We start from the raw sequence: 18371 nt of genomic DNA on the forward strand, positions 1-18371 counted from the left end.
GTAGTCACTGCTTCCCTCCCTTACTCTTCCCTCTCCTGCTCTGTGATAAGTGCTGTAGTTCTGCCGCAGACAACGTGCCTGTCAGCTCAGGTAACAAACATTTTTTGTTTATGTCAGATTGTGCCTCGCCATTGGTTTCGTGCCCCCATATCCCACCCTGTCTGGTGGATACTGCTGTTTAGTTTTTGCCTATGTGCTCTCAGTCTTCCTTACTTTACTGCTTAGAAGCCAGCCCTGCCCAACATCATAAGCTGTTTAATGGGGAGAGGATACAGGTTTTGATTGCTCACTGAAGTACCATTTATATCATTTGTCTTCTTAGTATTGCCTTTGGTGGTCCTGTTGATGAAGAGGCGGGACCTTGACAGCAAACGTGTATATGTTCTTTATTAGGCTACTTTTAAATAAATCCTAGAGTAAGATTATTGCTATTTGAAAACATTTGATTAGTCTTAATATTTTCATTCTAGGGAAGAGTCAAGTTTGTGTCTGAGAATTATACAACTAACTATACCAGCCCATCTTCTGGCTATGATTGCCATGTGGCTGTAAATACTAACAAGGTTTCTCACAAGACAAGTCATTTTCGCACCTTTGAACTGAATCAGGTATAGTCACCTGGGAATAAATCATTTCTAAATCTAATGAGTTAAATTTTGGGGTTGGGTAGGGTTGAAATAAACTTGATGCACGTGGAATTCTGTAGTATTACGCTGATAATACTTATTTTGCTTCTTTCAGTATTACCTCTATGAACTTTCAGGCAGCACTGTTATTGAGCGACCCAGACAGATCTGTCCTTATGTGATTGTAGCTTTTCAGTACAGGGAACCTAAAAAAATGGCAGCACCAGCTCATAATCATAAAAGCATGTAAGTAATTATGTACATACTTTGTTTTACTGGATTTCTTTCCTTTGCTCTTATAAAATATGTTTCTTTTTTTTCCCCCTAGACTTGAACTCAAAGAAGATGGTAAGAAATTATTTAATTGGTTCTTTTAGCTGTTTCTTTAAGTAAATGTTTTGTTCATAAATAAAATAATCAGTTTCTTTCTTACCCTCATTTCTTACAGTTCTCATCTATCCATGGAAAGGGAAATTAATTATTCAAGGCTGTCTGATGTGTGATATAACTCTTTGGTCCTCTTACGGTACATTGGTTCCAAAACAACTGTAAGTATTGAATAAGTGCCTTTACTGATGCTTGTATAATTTTTTGATTCTCATTTTTAGGTCTTGCTTGTTGGCACTGGTGTGAAATACAGCAACTGTACTTGGTTTTAGATTACTCTTGGGGAGATGTATAGAGCACAGGGCCATGACACAGGAGACCTAAATTCAGATATAAATCTGACCGTTGCCTTGAAATAAGTTAGTTTTATAATCTTTGACAAATCACTTTTTATATTTTAGTATCTTAATCCATTTATGGGAGAATGATCGCTCAGGCTAAGATGCTAGAAGTTTGACTTTCCCCAAGAAACAAATTGGACTTGCCTAGATAACAGTTGCAACAGATTCTAGCCACTGAATTCTATTAGAATCTTTATAAGGTTTGCAGTATCTAGTTTTTCAATTTTCACATGATTTTCCTAGACTAGTATTAGAGTAGCTTTTACATGTATTTACATTATGATGAATTACAGTATTTGCTTCTGCAGAGAGAACTGTGAAGGGCATCTTGTGATATCTTTTTGTTTAATCTATTCTTAGTTTGCACCCAAAACTGTTGAAAGTTAGACATGCTTTAATTGAAAAATAAAATGAAAACTGGTGTGCTATTAGAAATCATTTACTTTCTACTGGCCTTTTTTAAGAAGAGGGAGGGAATTTTTAGCCCATAGAATAAATTAAGGATTCTGTGAATAAATAAATGGGAGAGAAGGGAAAGTTCTTTCTCACTATAGAGTGCAACTAATAGGTATAGAAAGAGTGATGGAATTTGGAAATCACATTTTGGCAACATCATAATAATCAATGGAGGCTTGATATAGTAGGTGAAAGTTTGATGGTATTTACATATCTCGCAAAGGAAAAAATAAAGACTTTACAATGGAAGAAGCTACAGATACCATCTTCACTAAGTGGTTAAGTTAATGTCACCAGGAGAGGAATAAACATCATGTGCTTCCTGATATGATGCACAGAGAATAACACGATATCAGTCTGTGGTGCTCCTGCCAATCTAATCAGGAAGAAATGTTAGACATGCCCAGATTGAGGGACATTCTGCAAAATAAATGGTCTATATTATTCAAAAATATCAAGGTCACTGAAGATAAAGACTAAGAGATTGTTGCAGACTGAAGGAGACTAAAGAGACATACGTAAATGCAATGTAGCATCCTGGATTGGATCCTGAACCAGAAAAAAGTACCTTCTTTTGTTACAAGGGACCTTAGTGAGACAGTTGGCAACATTTGAATGAGGTCTGTGGTTAAAAGATTGTCCTGTATCATTGTTAATTTCTTGATTTTTGCTAATTGTTTTGTGGTTATATAAAGAAATATTTTTCTTAAGGGTACACATTAAGAAGTATTTGGGGGGAAAGGAGGCATCTGTAAGTCTACAAGTATTTAAAAATGAGTTTTAAAGAAGGAAAAGGTAGTCAGGGGAAATGATGCAAGTCTGGGTGCGGTTCATCCTGTGGCACTGCATGGTCGGCAGTCCCATATTATCAAAAGTTCTTACGTAGTGTAATTTCTAGAAGATTCTCATTCCAATATGCATAATTCTTCCACATGTCTGGATATTTTGGTTATAACAGAAATGCATGCATTCAGAAAATGTGAACACATTTGCAGACCATGGTTTATGAGGTCACATACTCAAAAATGTATAATATTTATGAATATGTACATTATTTGATCTGGCGTTTATAGATTTAAGAATTTTTTGTGGTTATAATATTTTTGTTTGCTTTATATTAGAAAACCAAAACTTATGAAGCTGTAGTTTCAGTGTTTATTACATTACATGATATTGTTATTTTGTTTTTTAGACCACATGAACTAGATTTTAAGTATGTAATGAAAGTGTCGTCTTTGAAAAACAAACTACCAGAAGCTGCTTTTAGAAAACAGAATTACGTGGAGCACAAAGGTCTGTTCAGATATCATGGTACACTGCATGTCCTGAGCTTTGTTCCAGTTCTTTTCCACCCTCTCTTTCATACACACATGCACGCGTGCATGTGCACTCTCTCTCTCGCCCTCTTACTTCTGTTTTCCCTTAAGTAATTCTTAAAAGGGTCTTTTGTGAAAGGTGTAGAGTAGCTCTGTGATTCAGTTCTTGGGAGGTTCCCTTTCTACCTACTTTCTGGAGAGTTTATATCGTAAATGGGTGCTGAATTTTCTCAAAAGCTTTTTCTGCATCCATTGAGATTATCATGTGGTTTTTATCCTCCAGTTTGTTAATATGGTGTATCACATTGATTGATTTGCGTATATTGAAGAATCCTTGCATTCCTGGGATAAACCCCACTTGATCATGGTGTATGATCCTTTTAATGTGTTCTTGGATTCTGTTTGCTAGTATTCTGTTGAGGATTTTTGCATCTATGTTCATTAGTGTTATTGGCCTGTAGTTTTCTTTCTTTCTGACATCTTTGTCTGGTTTTGGTATCAGGATGATGGTGGCCTCGTAGAATGAGGTTGGCAGTGTTCCTCCCTCTGCTATATTTTGGAAGAGTTTGAGAAGGATAGGTGTTAGCTCTTCTCTAAATGTTTGATAGAATTTGCCTGTGAAGCCATCTGGTCCTGGCCTTTTGTTTGTTGGAAGAATTTTAATCACAGTTTCAATTTCACTGCTTGTGATTGGTCTGTTTATATTTTCTGTTTCTTCCTGACTCAGTCTCGGAAGGTTGTGCTTTTCTGAGAACTTGTCCATTTCTTCCAGGTTGTCCATTTTATTGGCATATAGTTGCTTGCAGTAGTCTCTTATGATCCTTTGTATTTCTGCAGTGTCAGTTGTTACTTCTCCTTTTTTCATTTCTAATTCTGTTGATTTGAGTCTTCTCCCTGTTTTTCTTGATGAGTCTGGCTAATGGTTTATCAATTTTGTTTATCTTCTCAAAGAACCAGCTTTTAGTTTGATTGATCTTTGCTATTGTTTCCTTCATTTCTTTTTCATTTATTTCTGATCTGATCTTTATGATTTCTTTCCATCTGCTAACTTTGGGGGTTTTTTTGTTCTTCTTTCTCTAATTGCTTTAGGTGTAAGGTTAGGTTGTTTATTTGAGATGTTTCTTGTTTCTTGAGGTAGGATTGTATTGCTGTAAACTTCCCTCTTAGAACTTTTGCTGCATCCCATAGGTTTTGGGTCATGTTTTCATTGTCATTTGTCTCTAGGTATTTTTTATTTCCTCTTTGATTTCTTCAGTGATTTCTTGGTTATTTAGTAGCGTGTTGTTTAACCTCCATGTGTTTGTATTTTTTACAGGTTTTTTTTCCTGTAATTGATATCTAGTCTCATAAAGTTGTGGTCCGAAAAGATACTGGATACAATTTCAATTTTCTTAAATTTCCCAAGGCTTGATTTGTGACCCAAGATATGATGTATCCTGGGGAATGTTCCATGAGCACTTGAGAAGAAAGTGTATTCTGTTGTTGTTGGATGGAATGTCCTATAAATATCAGTGAAGTCCATCTTGTTTAAGGTGTTATTTAAAGCTTGTGTTTCCTTATTTATTTTCATTTTGGATGATTTGTCTGTTGGTGAAAGTGGAGTGTTAAAGTCCCCTACTATTATTGTGTTACTATTGATTTCCCCTTTTATGGCTGTTAGCATTTGTCTTGTGTATTGCGGTGCTCCTATGTCAGATGCATAATATTTACAATTGTTATATCTTCTTGGATTGATCCCTTGATCATTATGTAGTGTCCTTCTTTGTCTCTTGTAATAGTCTTTATTTTAAAGTTTATTTTGTCTGATATGAGAATTGCTATTCCAGCTTTCTTTCAATTTCCATTTGCATGGAATATCTTTTTCCATCCCCTCACTTTCAGTCTGTATGTGTCCCTGGGTCTGAAGTGGGTCTCTTGTAGACAGCATATATACAGGTCTTGTTTTTGTATCCCTTCAGCCAGTCTATGTCTTTTTGTTGGAGCATTTAATCCATTTACATTTAAGGTAATTATCGATATGTATGTTCCTAGTACCATTTTCTTAATTGTTTGGGGTTGGTTTTTATAGGTGTTTTCCTTCTCTTGTGTTTCCTGCCTAGAGAAGTTCCTTTAGCATTTGTTGTAAAGCTGGTTTGGTGGTGCTGAATTCTCTGAGCTTTTGCTTGTCTGTAAAGGTTTTAATTTCTCCATCGAACCTGAATGAGATCCTTGCTGGTAGAGTAATCTTGGTTGTAGGTTTTTCCCTTTCATCACTTTAAATATGTCCTGCCACTCCCTTCTGGCCTGCAGAGTTTCTGCTGAATGATCAGCTGTTAACCTTACGGGGATTCCCTTGTGTGTTATTTGTTGCTTTTCCCTTGCTGCTTTTAGGATTTTTTTCTTTGTATTTAACTTTTGATAGTTTGATTAATATGTGTCTTGGCATGTTTCTCCTTGGATTTATCCTGTTTGGGACTCTCTGCACTTCCTGGACTTGACTATTTCTTTTCCCATGTTAGGGAAGTTTTCAACTATAATCTCTTCAAATATTTTCTCAGACCCTTTCTTTTTCTCTTCTTCTTCTGGGATCCTTATAATTCAAACATTGGTGCTTTTAATGTTGTCCCAGAGGTCTCTGAGACTGTCCTCAGTTCTTTTCATTCTTTTTTCTCTATTTTGCTCTGCGGTAGTTACTTCCACTGTTTTATCTTCCCGGTCACTTATCCATTCTTCTGCCTCAGTTATTCTGCTATTGCTTCCTTCCTGAGAATTTTTATTTTCATTTATTGTGTTGTTCATCATTGTTTGTTTGCTCTTTAGTTCTTCTAGGTCCTTGTTAAACGTTTCTTGTTTTTTCTCCATCCTATTTCCAAGATTTTGGATCATCTTTCCTATCATTACTCTGAATTCTTTTTCAGGTAGACTGCCTATTTCCTCTTCATTTGGTCTGATGGTTTTTTACCTTGCTCCTTCATCTGCTACATATTTCTCTGTTTTCCCATTGTGCTTAACTTACTGTGTTTGGGATCTCCTTTTTGCAGGCTGCAGGTTCGTAGTTCCTTTTGTTTTTGGTGTCTGCCCCCAGTGGGTAAGGTTGGTTCAGTGGCTTGTGTAGCCTTCCTGGTGGAGAGGACTGGTGCCTGTGTTCTGGTGGGTGGGGCTGGATCTTGTCTTTCTGGTGGGCAGGGCTGTGTCCAGTGGTGTGTTTTGGGGTGTCTCTGAATTTAGTATGATTTTAGGTAGCCTCTCTGCTAAGGGGTGGGGTTGTGTTCCTGTCTTGCTAGTTGTTTGGCATGGGGCATCCAGCCCTGGAGTTTGCTGGCCATTGGGTGGACCTGGATCTTAGCGTTGAGACAGAGATCTCTGGGAGAGCTCTTGCTGGTTGATATTACATGGAGCCGGGTGGTCTCTGGTGGTCCAGTGTCCTGAACTCGGCTCTCCCACCTCAGAGGCTCAGGCCTGACACCAGGCCGGAGCACCAAGACCAACCATGTCAGCCACACGGTGGGTCTAGGGAGAAACGGAATTTTTCACAATAGCATTTTAAAATAGGAAATGTTCTGTGTTTCTGGTTTTCTTCACAGTCTGTTGCCAAGATATGTGCTTCAATATGTATGAGGTGGAACTATCCAACAAACAAGGGGAAAAAGTAGATAAACTAACAGAGTACATTAAAAGGGAGCAATTGGTAAGAATCATCAGTTTAAAATATTATTATTATGTTTTCCTTAAATTGAGAAATTGATATCTATTTATTAGTTGGCTCTGCCTAGATTGAATTGTTTTAGCTTGCTTAAAAGGATTTTTTTTTTTTTTTTTTTTTTGGTCACGCCACACAGCTTGTAGGATCTTAGTTCCCTGACCAGGGGTCAAACCCTGGGCCCACAGCAATGAAAGTGCCAAGTTCTAACCACTGGACCGCGAGGAAATTCCCTTCAGAGGATATTTATCATTTAATATTTATTGACATGATATTTATTGGCTAACATATTCATCCCCTTTGTATCTTAGTTTACTTTTTCTGTGTCTCACTAGTCAGTTCATACTCCTGGTTTTAAGTATAGGAGGACAGTTTTTCTCAAATCCTTTTTTGTTGTTGTTTTTGTTTTATGATGGAAGAATTGAGTAGATCCCTAGTATTTCTGCATTAATCAAAGGAGATTGATTTGTGGGATATTTCTTTAAAAGTGACCCTTGTCAACACATAGGTGTATAAAGAAAGAAAAGTTGCTGCTTCTATTGTTTTCATAGCTTAGAAAAGCACGATTCTACTGAGAAATATGTAACATCCAAAGACCTCTCCACTGTGTTAACCAGGGCTCCTCGGTCTGAGGAAAGGAGTAGATGCTGACCTTATAGTGAGTGATTCCCAAACATCCCAAAGGAAACAGTGTGCGTGATGGAAGTGACCAAACAAGTCTGCTCAGCCCTTTAGTGGCACAACGGACTTATCCCCGTAGTAGACAGTATGAAACCAGTAAATTAACAGAATAGATAGGTGAGCTGCCTTGGGGGTAGTGTCAGGTAAGATGCTTGAGTTGCATGTAACAGAAATTCAAACTGGCTTAAACAATAAAGAGTTTTGATAGGCTTACTTTTCAGTTTTAGATGGTAAAGCAAGTTCAAGTGCTGTTTGCTCAGGACTCTTTTTCTTTCAGCTTCTCCCTCCTCTGTGCAATAGTTCTGTCCTCGGCTGCCAGGCAGGGCTGCGTGCCTCCTTTTTGCATCCAGAGAGAACCCGTCCTCCAAACCATGGCTTATGTCCTTAGACCAGTTCCATCATCTGCATGTCTCTCAGCAGTAACTAGAAAGCGAATGGCCCACACTGATAAGTTCAGGCCACTCAGAGCCCACCTTCCAGAACTGGGTGCGAGGTCAGTGCCCCCCATTCTGCAGTAAGGAGGTGCAGTGGGTGACACAAGATGCTGAGCAGATAACCACTGAATATCGACTGGGATTATAGGCTATGTGTTTTTGAAGTAGTGTAGTTCATTTTATATTTGGAAATTCAAAAGAAGGAAGTTCAAAGATACTTTCAGAAAATGCATTAGTGAAGGATCTACTTGTGAGTGCTTCTGGTATTGAACTCAGGAGACTCGGTGCCCAGCTTTACTTCACAGTTTGTGTGTTAATTACTTAACAGAAATTACTTATCACATAAGGTCCTTCGCTCTCAGTGCTCCAGGCTGCTTTTCCTGCCTCATTTTATAATGAATAATCTTTACATATCGGTCTCCCTACCTAGACATTGAGCTCCTTGAGGGTAGGTATCACGTCTTAAGCATCTTTGACACCTTGGTGCCTGGTGTATAGTGGACGAGCAGTAAATGTCCCTTGTACCTACAACACTGGACTTCAAGAACAGTACTGAGGAAGGTCTCTTCTTTAAAAGGTGGTAAAGACATGTATGGCTGGATTTTTCTGTGTGTGAATGGAAAAGGCTAGAAGTAGATATTTCAAAGATTCTAAGATTTTTTTCCCCACAAAGGTTAAAATAGGAATTTTATATAGCCCTTTCAGCGCATAATTTGAGAGACTAATAAGATACACTACATATTTGTTTTACTTGCACATATTTTGGAATAAAGAAATGTACAGTTTTAAGCAGATACAGGATTTTACTTTCACCTATATTACAAAACTAAAATTCAGAATAATGTAGCTAATTATTGTCACTTTTACTCTTTACACCGATAAAAAAATAAAACAAGAATTACATCTGTTTGCTGATAAATACCAAAGATATGGGTATATATAACTGTTGATACATTTTTTCAGTAATTCTTTTCTTGAGTGCTTACTGTGTGCCAGAAGCAAAAAGACAAATAGTCCCTGCCATCAAGGAACTTACAAGACTATAGGAGACAAAAATGTAAACCAACCAATGCATAGGGGCTGTGATAGAAATGTTTGGACACTCACAATAGTGATTGTTCCTGTGGGTGAAGTTTCAGTCTCATAATTAGTTCCAATAAATAATTAGAAAAGACGTCTTTTTTTCATACTTGAGTTGTTGAATAATTTATTGATTTATCATATTTGTAGGCTTATGACCTGTCAATTTTTGAAGTATGTTTTATCACTTTATAAAGTGGTATATTTTATTGTTTTTTTAACTGACAAATTATTGTATGACATTGAATTTTATCTTTGTTAAGGGTATATAGGCTTTTGAAATGGTGACTAATGGGGAAGAAGAGCTGTTATCTCTGTGATTCAGAATGACAGAAGATGCCACTGAAGACTGTGGTAGAGGGAAAATAGAAGTATTTATTTTCATCTGCATTTCTTATAACCAGGGGACCTAATGATGTTATTTTCTTTTATTACTCATCTCTTAGGAAGCTGTAGAAAGGATTCTTTTAATGGATAGTATCTTCCAGTTTTTCTAGTCCCAGGATTCTGTGATATGTTTTGTATTAAAATGAACTTAACATGTTAATCATAGGTCTGATTGACCTTGAATTTGTAGTGGCTAAATGGGAACAGAGCGGCTACTTAGCAGGATGAAATGTCCAACATGTCAATGAAAAAAATGAAAGACGTTGTTTCTGATTGATTTGTTATGTAGTTGAACACTATCCTAAAACTAACCCATGATGTTCTAGTTATTTATTATATGTAGCCATAACAAGGCCAAGATTACTTGAATGCTAAGGAACTTGCAGTTTCTGATACTGGGGACAAAATTGTCCTGATTCCCATAAATACTGACATTTCAAGAATTTTCTTCTTTAACTTTTCATGAGCTTAAAAATCACTGAAGAATGTGGTAGAGGGAGAAGGAGAGAGTAATTGAATCTTCTTTCTTGCTATTTTATGTTTAAGGCAATCATCAAATGCTTAGAAGATCGAGAATTTTTCATTTTACTTACGTCGTCAGCCTTTATGTCAGAAACAAGTAAGAACAACTTTTTGAATAAATGTTTTTCGGTATGTTTGCTTTTATTGTATAAGATCAGCAACCTCACTTTTCTTCTGATTCTCATTCTGTGTAGGTTTTGGAGAGGAGCAGATGGGTCTTCACGGGTTGCATTTATTCCATTCATCCCCGTCAGCAGGTAAGGACCAGGACTGGCAGTTCACTGCACCTGTGGGCCATTTTTCAGTCCTCATCTTAAACTCTCAGCAGCATATGACCCTGGTAACTCTTTTCTTCTCTTAAATAACTCTTCCTTTACTCTCCCTGGTTAATCCTTCATCTCCTTTCTTTGTAGGCTTATCCTTTCCTGTCTGCTCCATGTTCAGATATCCACCTGCCTATGGACATTTCTTTCTACTTAAATGTCTCAGATGGTCCTCACATTCAGCATGTCCAAAACTGGATTCATTTGTTATTGAACAACAAGAGCTGGGAGTTGGTTTTATCATAGTCTCCCCGTCAGTAGGACTTAAGGTCCTCACAGAAGCACTTCTCTCTGTCTGGACTACTTGTCTCCTTCCCCCTGATCAGATGATGTTGACCACCCCCCGAGCCAGGACCAGGAATTGCCTGTTAGGGGCAAAAAATATTGCTCCTGCAGTATGTAAATAGATATACAGTATATCTGTGGTATTAGAATTTCAGAGGGCAGTTAGGAAACAAAGTCTAGAAAGGCTCTCTCTGGTGGGAGTAGATAATGAATAAAATTGGAGGAGAAGTGCTGGTCTAGCCACTTACCCATAGCTGTCAGGTGTCAGTTTAAATATCACTTTATTTATTCCCATCACCACTTTTCCTTCAATGAGGACCCCTAGGCTTTTCACCAATATAATTTAAATATTTATTTTTATAATTATTTAATGCCTGCCTTTCTTGTATTCTACTGCATCCCTACTGCTTAGAAATGTCAGGCACCTAAAAAATAATAAATGCTTGCTGAGCAAATAAATAAATTAAAGTAAATGAGTCATTTCTTTTTGTCATATGAGGAAATTTTCCTCATTGTTTTATAATCACACTGTGTATGTTTAAACATAATTTGTATATAGTATATAGTATTTATAAAGCTACAACCAACCCAAAAAAATTTTTTTAATTGATATTTTTAAATTGTATTCAGCTACTCAAAGCAGAGAACTACTGGCATTACCTGTTTGGAATAAGCAAAATATTACCAATTATAATAACATAATGGCAATAGCTGCTTGCATTTTTCAAGCATTTACTACATTGATATTCTGCTAGGCACAATTGATTTCACAGCCCTTAATAGGTATTTTTATTATGACCATTTCAAAGATGAGGAAACTGAAACTTAAACTTGCCCAAGGTCAAACAGCTGAGTCTGAGCAGGCTTCCAGCTCTGTTCCCACACTGCCTCCCTCCGTATGCAGGAGCTCTGCCTTTATTCTTATTTTTAGGTGTACACTACCACCTGAATAAGAAACATTAGTTCCTGTACCATTTGGTGTTGAACAGCACAGGATTTCTTTTTGAGTAAACATTGGATTGTTGTGTTCAATGTTCACAGCCTCCTCTAGTTCATTAAGACACTTTTCTATTTCTGGTCACTCAGAAATGTTCAGTGCTGTGGTTATTTGTTTTAAATTGAGTGACTCTTCGCTTAGCAGACTTAAAAAGTTCTTTTTCTTAGATTTCATAATAGCCTGTTACAAATCGTTCTGACTTCTGCCTTTCCAAATTCTTGAAATAATGAAGTTGTCTAGAAAACTACTGCTTTATTGTGAACTGTTAGTAGTACCTAAGAACTTTGTCATGTTTTATTTTTCCTTGTTACTATCTAAATGAACTGCAGAGAAAGGAATTTTTATTTTAATGGCTAGCCACATTTTCCTATTTATTTTTATTTGCCATTCTTTTCCTGATACCTGCTCAAGTATAAATGTATTCAGCTAGGTGTTTCTTAATTTTGCAGTTACTTTTTCGTTAAAAAGAATGGTATAATTCATACTTCAGTTTAGTAGGCACCAAAGGTCTTTATTATCTGTGGGTTTTTTATTACTGATAAATTACATTTTCTAGGATTTTATTACCTATTTCTCAGTGACCTGACCTTTTCTCTTTTTTCCCTGTACTATTTTCCTTTAGGTTATTGAGTTGCTGAAAAATTAGCATTTCAGTCAGAGAGTGAACCAGGGAGAGGAAGTAAAATACAGACTAGTCAGTCTAGTTACATAATATTAAAAAATTTCATTTGATAGAGAAGGTGATGAAATATATACCAGTAGTTACCATGAGACTTGGGGGTTACTTAGGGTTTACTTTCTTTTAGTTCAGCTGGTTTGTGTTGTAACTCTAGTTTCTTCCAGTTTTATTGAGATATTATATAATTGACATACAGCACTATATAAGTTTAGGGTTTACCAGCATAAAGATTTGACTTACATGCATCATGAAACAACTACCACAGTAATTCTAGTGAACATCCATCATATCATATAGATACAAAATTAAAGAAAATAGAACAAAAAATTTTTTCCCTTATGATGAGAACTATTAGTATTCCCTTTCTTTTTCCTTCTTTGGCTGCTTTGGGTCCTCGTTGCTACAGGCTTTCTCTAGTTGCGGCTAGCGCGGGCTACTCTTCATTGCAGTGCACGTGCTTCTCATTGTGGTGGCTTCTATTGTCGCAGAGCACTGGCTCTAGGCACGCGGGCTTCGGTAGTTGTGGCATGCAAGCTCAGTAGTTGTGGCTCGCAGTCTCTAGAGCGCAGGCTCAGTAGTTGTGGCGCACGGGCTTTGTTGCTCCATGGCATGTGGGATCTTCCCAGACCAGGGCTCGAACCCGTGTACCCTGCAAAGGCAGCTGGATTCTCGACCACTGCGCCACCAGGGAAGTCCCAGTATTTACTTTCTTAACTTTCATATGTAACGTCAGCAGTGTTAATTATTTTTTATTATGTTGTACATTACATCTTTAGTACTTATTTATCTTATAACTGAAAGTTTGCACCTGTGACTACCTTCTTAAGAGAATTTGAAGTAGGTCATATAAGGTACAGATTAGATATATTTTAAAAGCAGAAAATAAGAATAGAAAAGTAATTCTGCCAACTCTAAATGCCAGTGCATTGAGCCCACGCTGGGCTCCTGGTCAGATGAGATGGAGCTGCAGGCGGGCCTGCCTTCTTCATTCTCACCTGATGATCCCATCTGAGTGACTCTTTTTTGGTTCTGTGTGTGCGTGTTTTCATATATATGGAGATAATATATGTTCATTAAGTGCATCCATAAGTCTTCTATTAATTGCTATTTAGATTACCATTTGAAACACTGTATCATATTTAACCATCTTGTAATTTTGTAACCTAAAGCGTTTTTTCCTGCATGTTTTTGAAAAAAAAAGAACTTTGGGTTTTTAATACATGTGTATATATTTTAGGGCTGAAAGACTTGAAAGTTGAAGATGACATCTCATTGAAGGTGGTACCTATTTTACCTGCCCTTAATTGTGCCCTGCTGGAAGCAAAGAAATCATTTTCTGAAAAAGGAATCTGTCTAAACACATTAGTAAAGCATAATCTCCAAGAACTGTACAAGGTGGACAAAAGTCCTTCATTGACTGCTGCTTCTCAGGATGGAATTAAAGAGACTGCATTCTTTGGCAAAGTGTCCAGTGGTTTTGACGTGACTCCTCCAGCTGAAAAGTGCCCTTTACAGTCTTTAACTCAGTTGAGATCTTATTTTTCAAATCCTAATGGGTACATTTTGGAAGTATCTACTGCACTAGACTTATTGGCAGAGTGTCCTCAGTCTCCGTGTATTTCAGATGGAATTTGTGATGCTGGATTTTCTTTAGTTATGACTCCAGATGCTGAATTTCACGACTCAGAGGCAGAAGTAAGAAAAGAAACAGAAACACAAAAGAATTCTGAAGAGATGTTTAAAGCAAGGCAGGGAGCTCTGGTCCCATTAAGTCCAGCATCAAATCTGAGAGTTCAGCCTAAGAGAAAAGCAGGCACGCTGCCCGTGGTACAGAGTAAAAGGGTGAAGTTGTGCCGTCCCTTTCCCAGAAGAACTCCTGCTGGAGCAAACAAGCGTCCAGACTCTCCCACAACTCTCAAGTTTCCTCAGAAAAGAGAAAACGGTAAGCATGGTCTGTATGGATTTTCAGATGAGCAATTAGTAATAACTGTTGTGTGTTAACCCTGTTCCTGTGTGACCATCCTGGACTGTAGCTTGACAGTGTCCGTTAGCTCTCTCCAGGTGATCTGTGTGCATGCTAAAGTTGGAGAAGCACTAATCTAGATAACATGAAAATCAAGAAATAGGACAAAAGCCCACCCACCAAAAGCTTGTATTTCACTTGTAAAACTGCTCAAATCATCACTCAGTTGTTTACTTACCTGTCTAAGAAATAAGGTATTTCAGATGGAATTTGTGATGCTGGATTTTCTTTAGTTATGACTCCAGATCCTGAATTTCACGACTCAGCGGCAGAAGTAAGAAAAGAAACAGAAACACAAAAGAATTCTGAAGAGATGTTTAAAGCAAGGCAGGGAGCTCTGGTCCCATTAAGTCCAGCATCAAATCTGAGAGTTCAGCCTAAGAGAAAAGCAGGCACGCTGCCCGTGGTACGGAGTAAAAGGGTGAAGTTGTGCCGTCCCTTTCCCAGAAGAACTCCTGCTGGAGCAAACAAGCCTCCAGACTCTCCCACAACTCTCAAGTTTCCTCGGAAAAGAGAAAACGGTAAGCATGGTCTTTATGGATTTTCAGATGAGCAATTAGTAATAACTGTTGTGTGTTAACCCTGTTCCTGTGTGACCATCCTGGACTGTAGCTTGACAGTGTCCGTTAGCTCTCTCCAGGTGATCTGTGTGCATGCTAAAGTTGGAGAAGCACTAATCTAGATAACATGAAATTCAAGAAATAGGACAAAAGCCCACCCACCGAAAGCTTGTATTTCACTTGTAAAACTGCTCAAATCATCACTCAGTTATTTACTTACCTGTCTAAGAAATAAGGTCATTCAGTTTCTGAACTGTCCTTGGACAAATTCGAGTGGAAGAAGAGGATCTGCTAAAATCAGGCACACTAAGAACAGATGGCAAAAACTGATAAGTGATAGTCTGAACATGTTTAAAGAGGGGGGAAAGTGCCTGGACTCTCCCAGAACTAGAGCATCCTGGGGCAGAATTTCTAATCCTTTGTGTGTTTTAAAAGTGGTCGTCTGGATCCTACTACAGACCTACTGAAACAAGGTCCAGTGGCCTCGAGACATATATATTGAAACAGTTCCTCAAGTGGTTTTGTTGCCCCCTGAAAACTGAGGGAGAATCAGCGTCCAGAGCCATTTAATGTGAGTCAAATGCACTTCAGTGAACAGAGCACAACAAATAACACAATTTTGGCTGAGAGTCATCTCAGATTACGTGTGGTGTATTTTGTTTAAAACTAGGGAACTTATGCTCTATGACCCCTTAGAGAAGAGGTGAGCAGACTGGGGCCAAAGGGCCCCTCAGGCATTACCTGTTGTCTCTGTACTTCACTGCGCTGGCACAGGTGGGCGGCTGTGACTGAGGTCTGGCCCTTCACAGAAAAAATTTGCCAACCCTATCTATAGTATTTTGAATTTAAAAATTCTGATGCCTAAAGAAGAAACATCGGAGGTGTGTGGATCCCCAGGATCCTAGCTAATTAAGATTTTACCCTGTGGTTTAACAAGTAGTTATTTCTGGCCAATTATAATTTGAGAAATTGTGTGTGTATGTGTGTTTAGGAGGGTGGTAGAAAGAACGGCAGTATGAAGCAGCGACTCACACTCTACATTTCCTCACAAATTCCAGGCCAACCATATTGGGTTTCTCTCTATATGAACCATTTTAAAGGTATTAAATAAATTACCTATAATTCAACATATATGTTGTCACTGTTTCTCAAGTGTGCTAATTTCATCCACTATAAGAAATATGTTTTAGGGATGTCCCTGGCAGTACAGTGGTTACAACTCCACACTTCCAGTGCACAGGGCATGGGTTTGATCCCTGGTCAGGGAACTAAGACACAACATGCCACACAGTGTGGCCAAAAAATGAACAACAACAACGATGTGATTAAACCAGCCAAGATGACTAAATATAATACCACAAAAGCTCAAAAAAAAAAAAAAGAAAAGAAATACGTTGTATATTGTAGTCCAGTACACACAAATTCATACATTACTGAAATACAAATTTCAGGGAGCATTTACCCTAACTATGTGTAATACAATCTGATATCTTCTGTTTCATTTAATAAAGAATTCTGGTTGCAACCCATTAAGTTTATTTTATAATACACCCATGGATTATTGCATGCAGTTTGAGAAACATGTCACTGAGTGATGCAAATAAGCAGGGCAGTCCCTGCAGGATCACCTGTTTTGTGTTTCTCCTTTTCCTCGCAGGACCTAGGTTGTGAGAGATGTTCCCCTCCTGCCCATGCAGATGTTACGCTTCCCCTAGTCTTGATCATCTCATCTTATTTTCTTTCTCTTCTTAATTTAGTCTTAACAGTTTTCCTGCTTGACTTATATTTTGCCTTTTTTTATGCTAAAAATTTTAGAAATTGTAACCGGTATAAAATCAGAAGTCTTACTCTAAAAGCAAATAAAACTGCTGCTTTATTGCCTTTAATAGTTTAGTAGGGAAGAAAATAATTAGACCCAGGGAAATGTACAACATTAAGAGAGTCTAAAAGCTTTTTTAAAAAACCATTTGTTTTTCTAACCTTCAAAAGAATAAAATGAAATTGGTCTCTTTTCTACATTTCACTAATAACCATCACATTCTGAAACTTTAATATGTTTTCTGTTCTCAATCAATTAGAAATAGTATTTTCCATATAATGTGATTTTAAAATATTTGCAAACATTCACATGTGTGATTATTTTATATAGTCAATGGGGAAAACGTTTTCACGGGGAACATTTATTAACTTTTTTTTAACTCTTAAAGGATTGAAACACTTTCTGCGTGTGATACAAGCAGGTTGTTAATAGTTTTTTCTCCTCATGTGCCTCCACCTTTAGTTCTTTCCTTCCTTCCCTGTGAGAGGTAAAGCTGAGCATTTTGTAAGAGAAATGAGCAATTATAATAGATTTATAGGAAGTTAAATCAGAAGAGGACTTTCTTCAATGTACCTTCCTCTGTCTTAAGAGATGATTTTTCAGGCAGTGTTAAAGCTTTGATATTTAGGTGTAGTGAAGGAAAATATGTAAGATGGCTCTTTGTGAACCTACAGTCTCTTCTCTACATTGTGATCATGGTTTTAACCATATGGCTTTATGGGAGCTGTGTCGCTTTTGTGTAAATTGAATTATCCGTCACCCTGTGCTGTGAACTAGCATGTTCAGCCTTACCTGCCACATCAGTCAGCAAAGATTATGGAATCTTTTTAAAAAATTAAGTCATGCCTTGTTTTTATAAAGTTATTACTAGGATATTTTTCTCCTAATCCTAATTAGGGATACAGACCAATACTTAGCAAGTTCAAAAATCTTTTAATGAAATACCCCAAATTTTATATTTTGTTCCCCATTATTAAAGTTTCCCCCCCAAAACAAATCAAAGGAAAGCTATGCTGATAAATATGTGAGCCCCCTACCCCTTAAAAAACGGTGTCTTTTCTGCATAAGGTGCTGAAGTGCTGACTGCACAGTTTGTACAGACAACCAAATTGGATTGGAAAAACCAAGAAGCTCCTATTTCTGAAGATGTTCCAGTGTCAACGAATGCTAAAAGGGCAAGGAAACAAGAGACATCTCCAGTCAAAACTGTTCCAAGGGCTGAGCCACCTGTGAAGAAATCTCCACAAAAACAGAGGGAAAATATAGTAAAAGGCAATCAGAATCCCAGAATCAGAAAGCAGCCACAACCTGGTAAGAAGTCCTCTTCCTGTAAATTTCAGCACCGTAATACAGACTAATCGAGGTTATAAAATAGCATATTGAAGCAGTGTAAGATCAGTTGAAATCTGTCACGTTCTTATGGTCTTCTTTAGTTCAGACACTGACAGGACAAGTAACTTGGTTTCCCATTGTGAATAAATTAGAAAGTGCAAAGATTCATACCTTCACTAAATAGACCCTACTTTTCATTCTGCAGAAAGCCTGAACGTGAACTGTTTAGCAGAGTTAAAGTATAAATGGCCTTTTTTAATGACTAAATTCACAAGCAAGTAGCATCTGGCAGTATTTTTCTGGACCATAATCAGTTATAAAAAGGATATTATAAGTTTGTCCAGAGGGAACTGTAAAGACATGGTTCAAAGCAGTCAGTAATCCCGAATCCTGTATTTCATTTGTATTTTTTCTTGTTTTTTTTTTGTTTTTTTTTTTTCGGTC

At 37.5% G+C, this 18371-nt stretch overlaps 1 protein-coding gene across 4 annotated transcripts in view; it reads left to right on the forward strand.

The window, feature by feature from the left end:
* TASOR2 (transcription activation suppressor family member 2) overlaps positions 1-18371 on the forward strand; it is a 65824-nt gene that overhangs the window by 26355 nt on the left and 21098 nt on the right. For all 4 annotated transcript variants that reach the window (XM_067700363.1, XM_067700381.1, XM_067700371.1 and 1 more), the window contains 11 exons: positions 471-608; positions 742-872; positions 955-974; positions 1075-1174; positions 3003-3103; positions 6690-6793; positions 9934-10006; positions 10104-10166; positions 13431-14135; positions 14450-14737; positions 17664-17906. In XM_067700363.1, coding sequence (XP_067556464.1) covers positions 471-608; positions 742-872; positions 955-974; positions 1075-1174; positions 3003-3103; positions 6690-6793; positions 9934-10006; positions 10104-10166; positions 13431-14135; positions 14450-14737; positions 17664-17906 — 1966 coding nt within the window. The remainder of the gene's footprint in view (positions 1-470; positions 609-741; positions 873-954; positions 975-1074; positions 1175-3002; positions 3104-6689; positions 6794-9933; positions 10007-10103; positions 10167-13430; positions 14136-14449; positions 14738-17663; positions 17907-18371) is intronic.

This window comes from Pseudorca crassidens, chromosome 1 (genome assembly GCF_039906515.1).
Source record: "Pseudorca crassidens isolate mPseCra1 chromosome 1, mPseCra1.hap1, whole genome shotgun sequence".
Lineage (NCBI taxonomy): Eukaryota > Metazoa > Chordata > Mammalia > Artiodactyla > Delphinidae > Pseudorca > Pseudorca crassidens.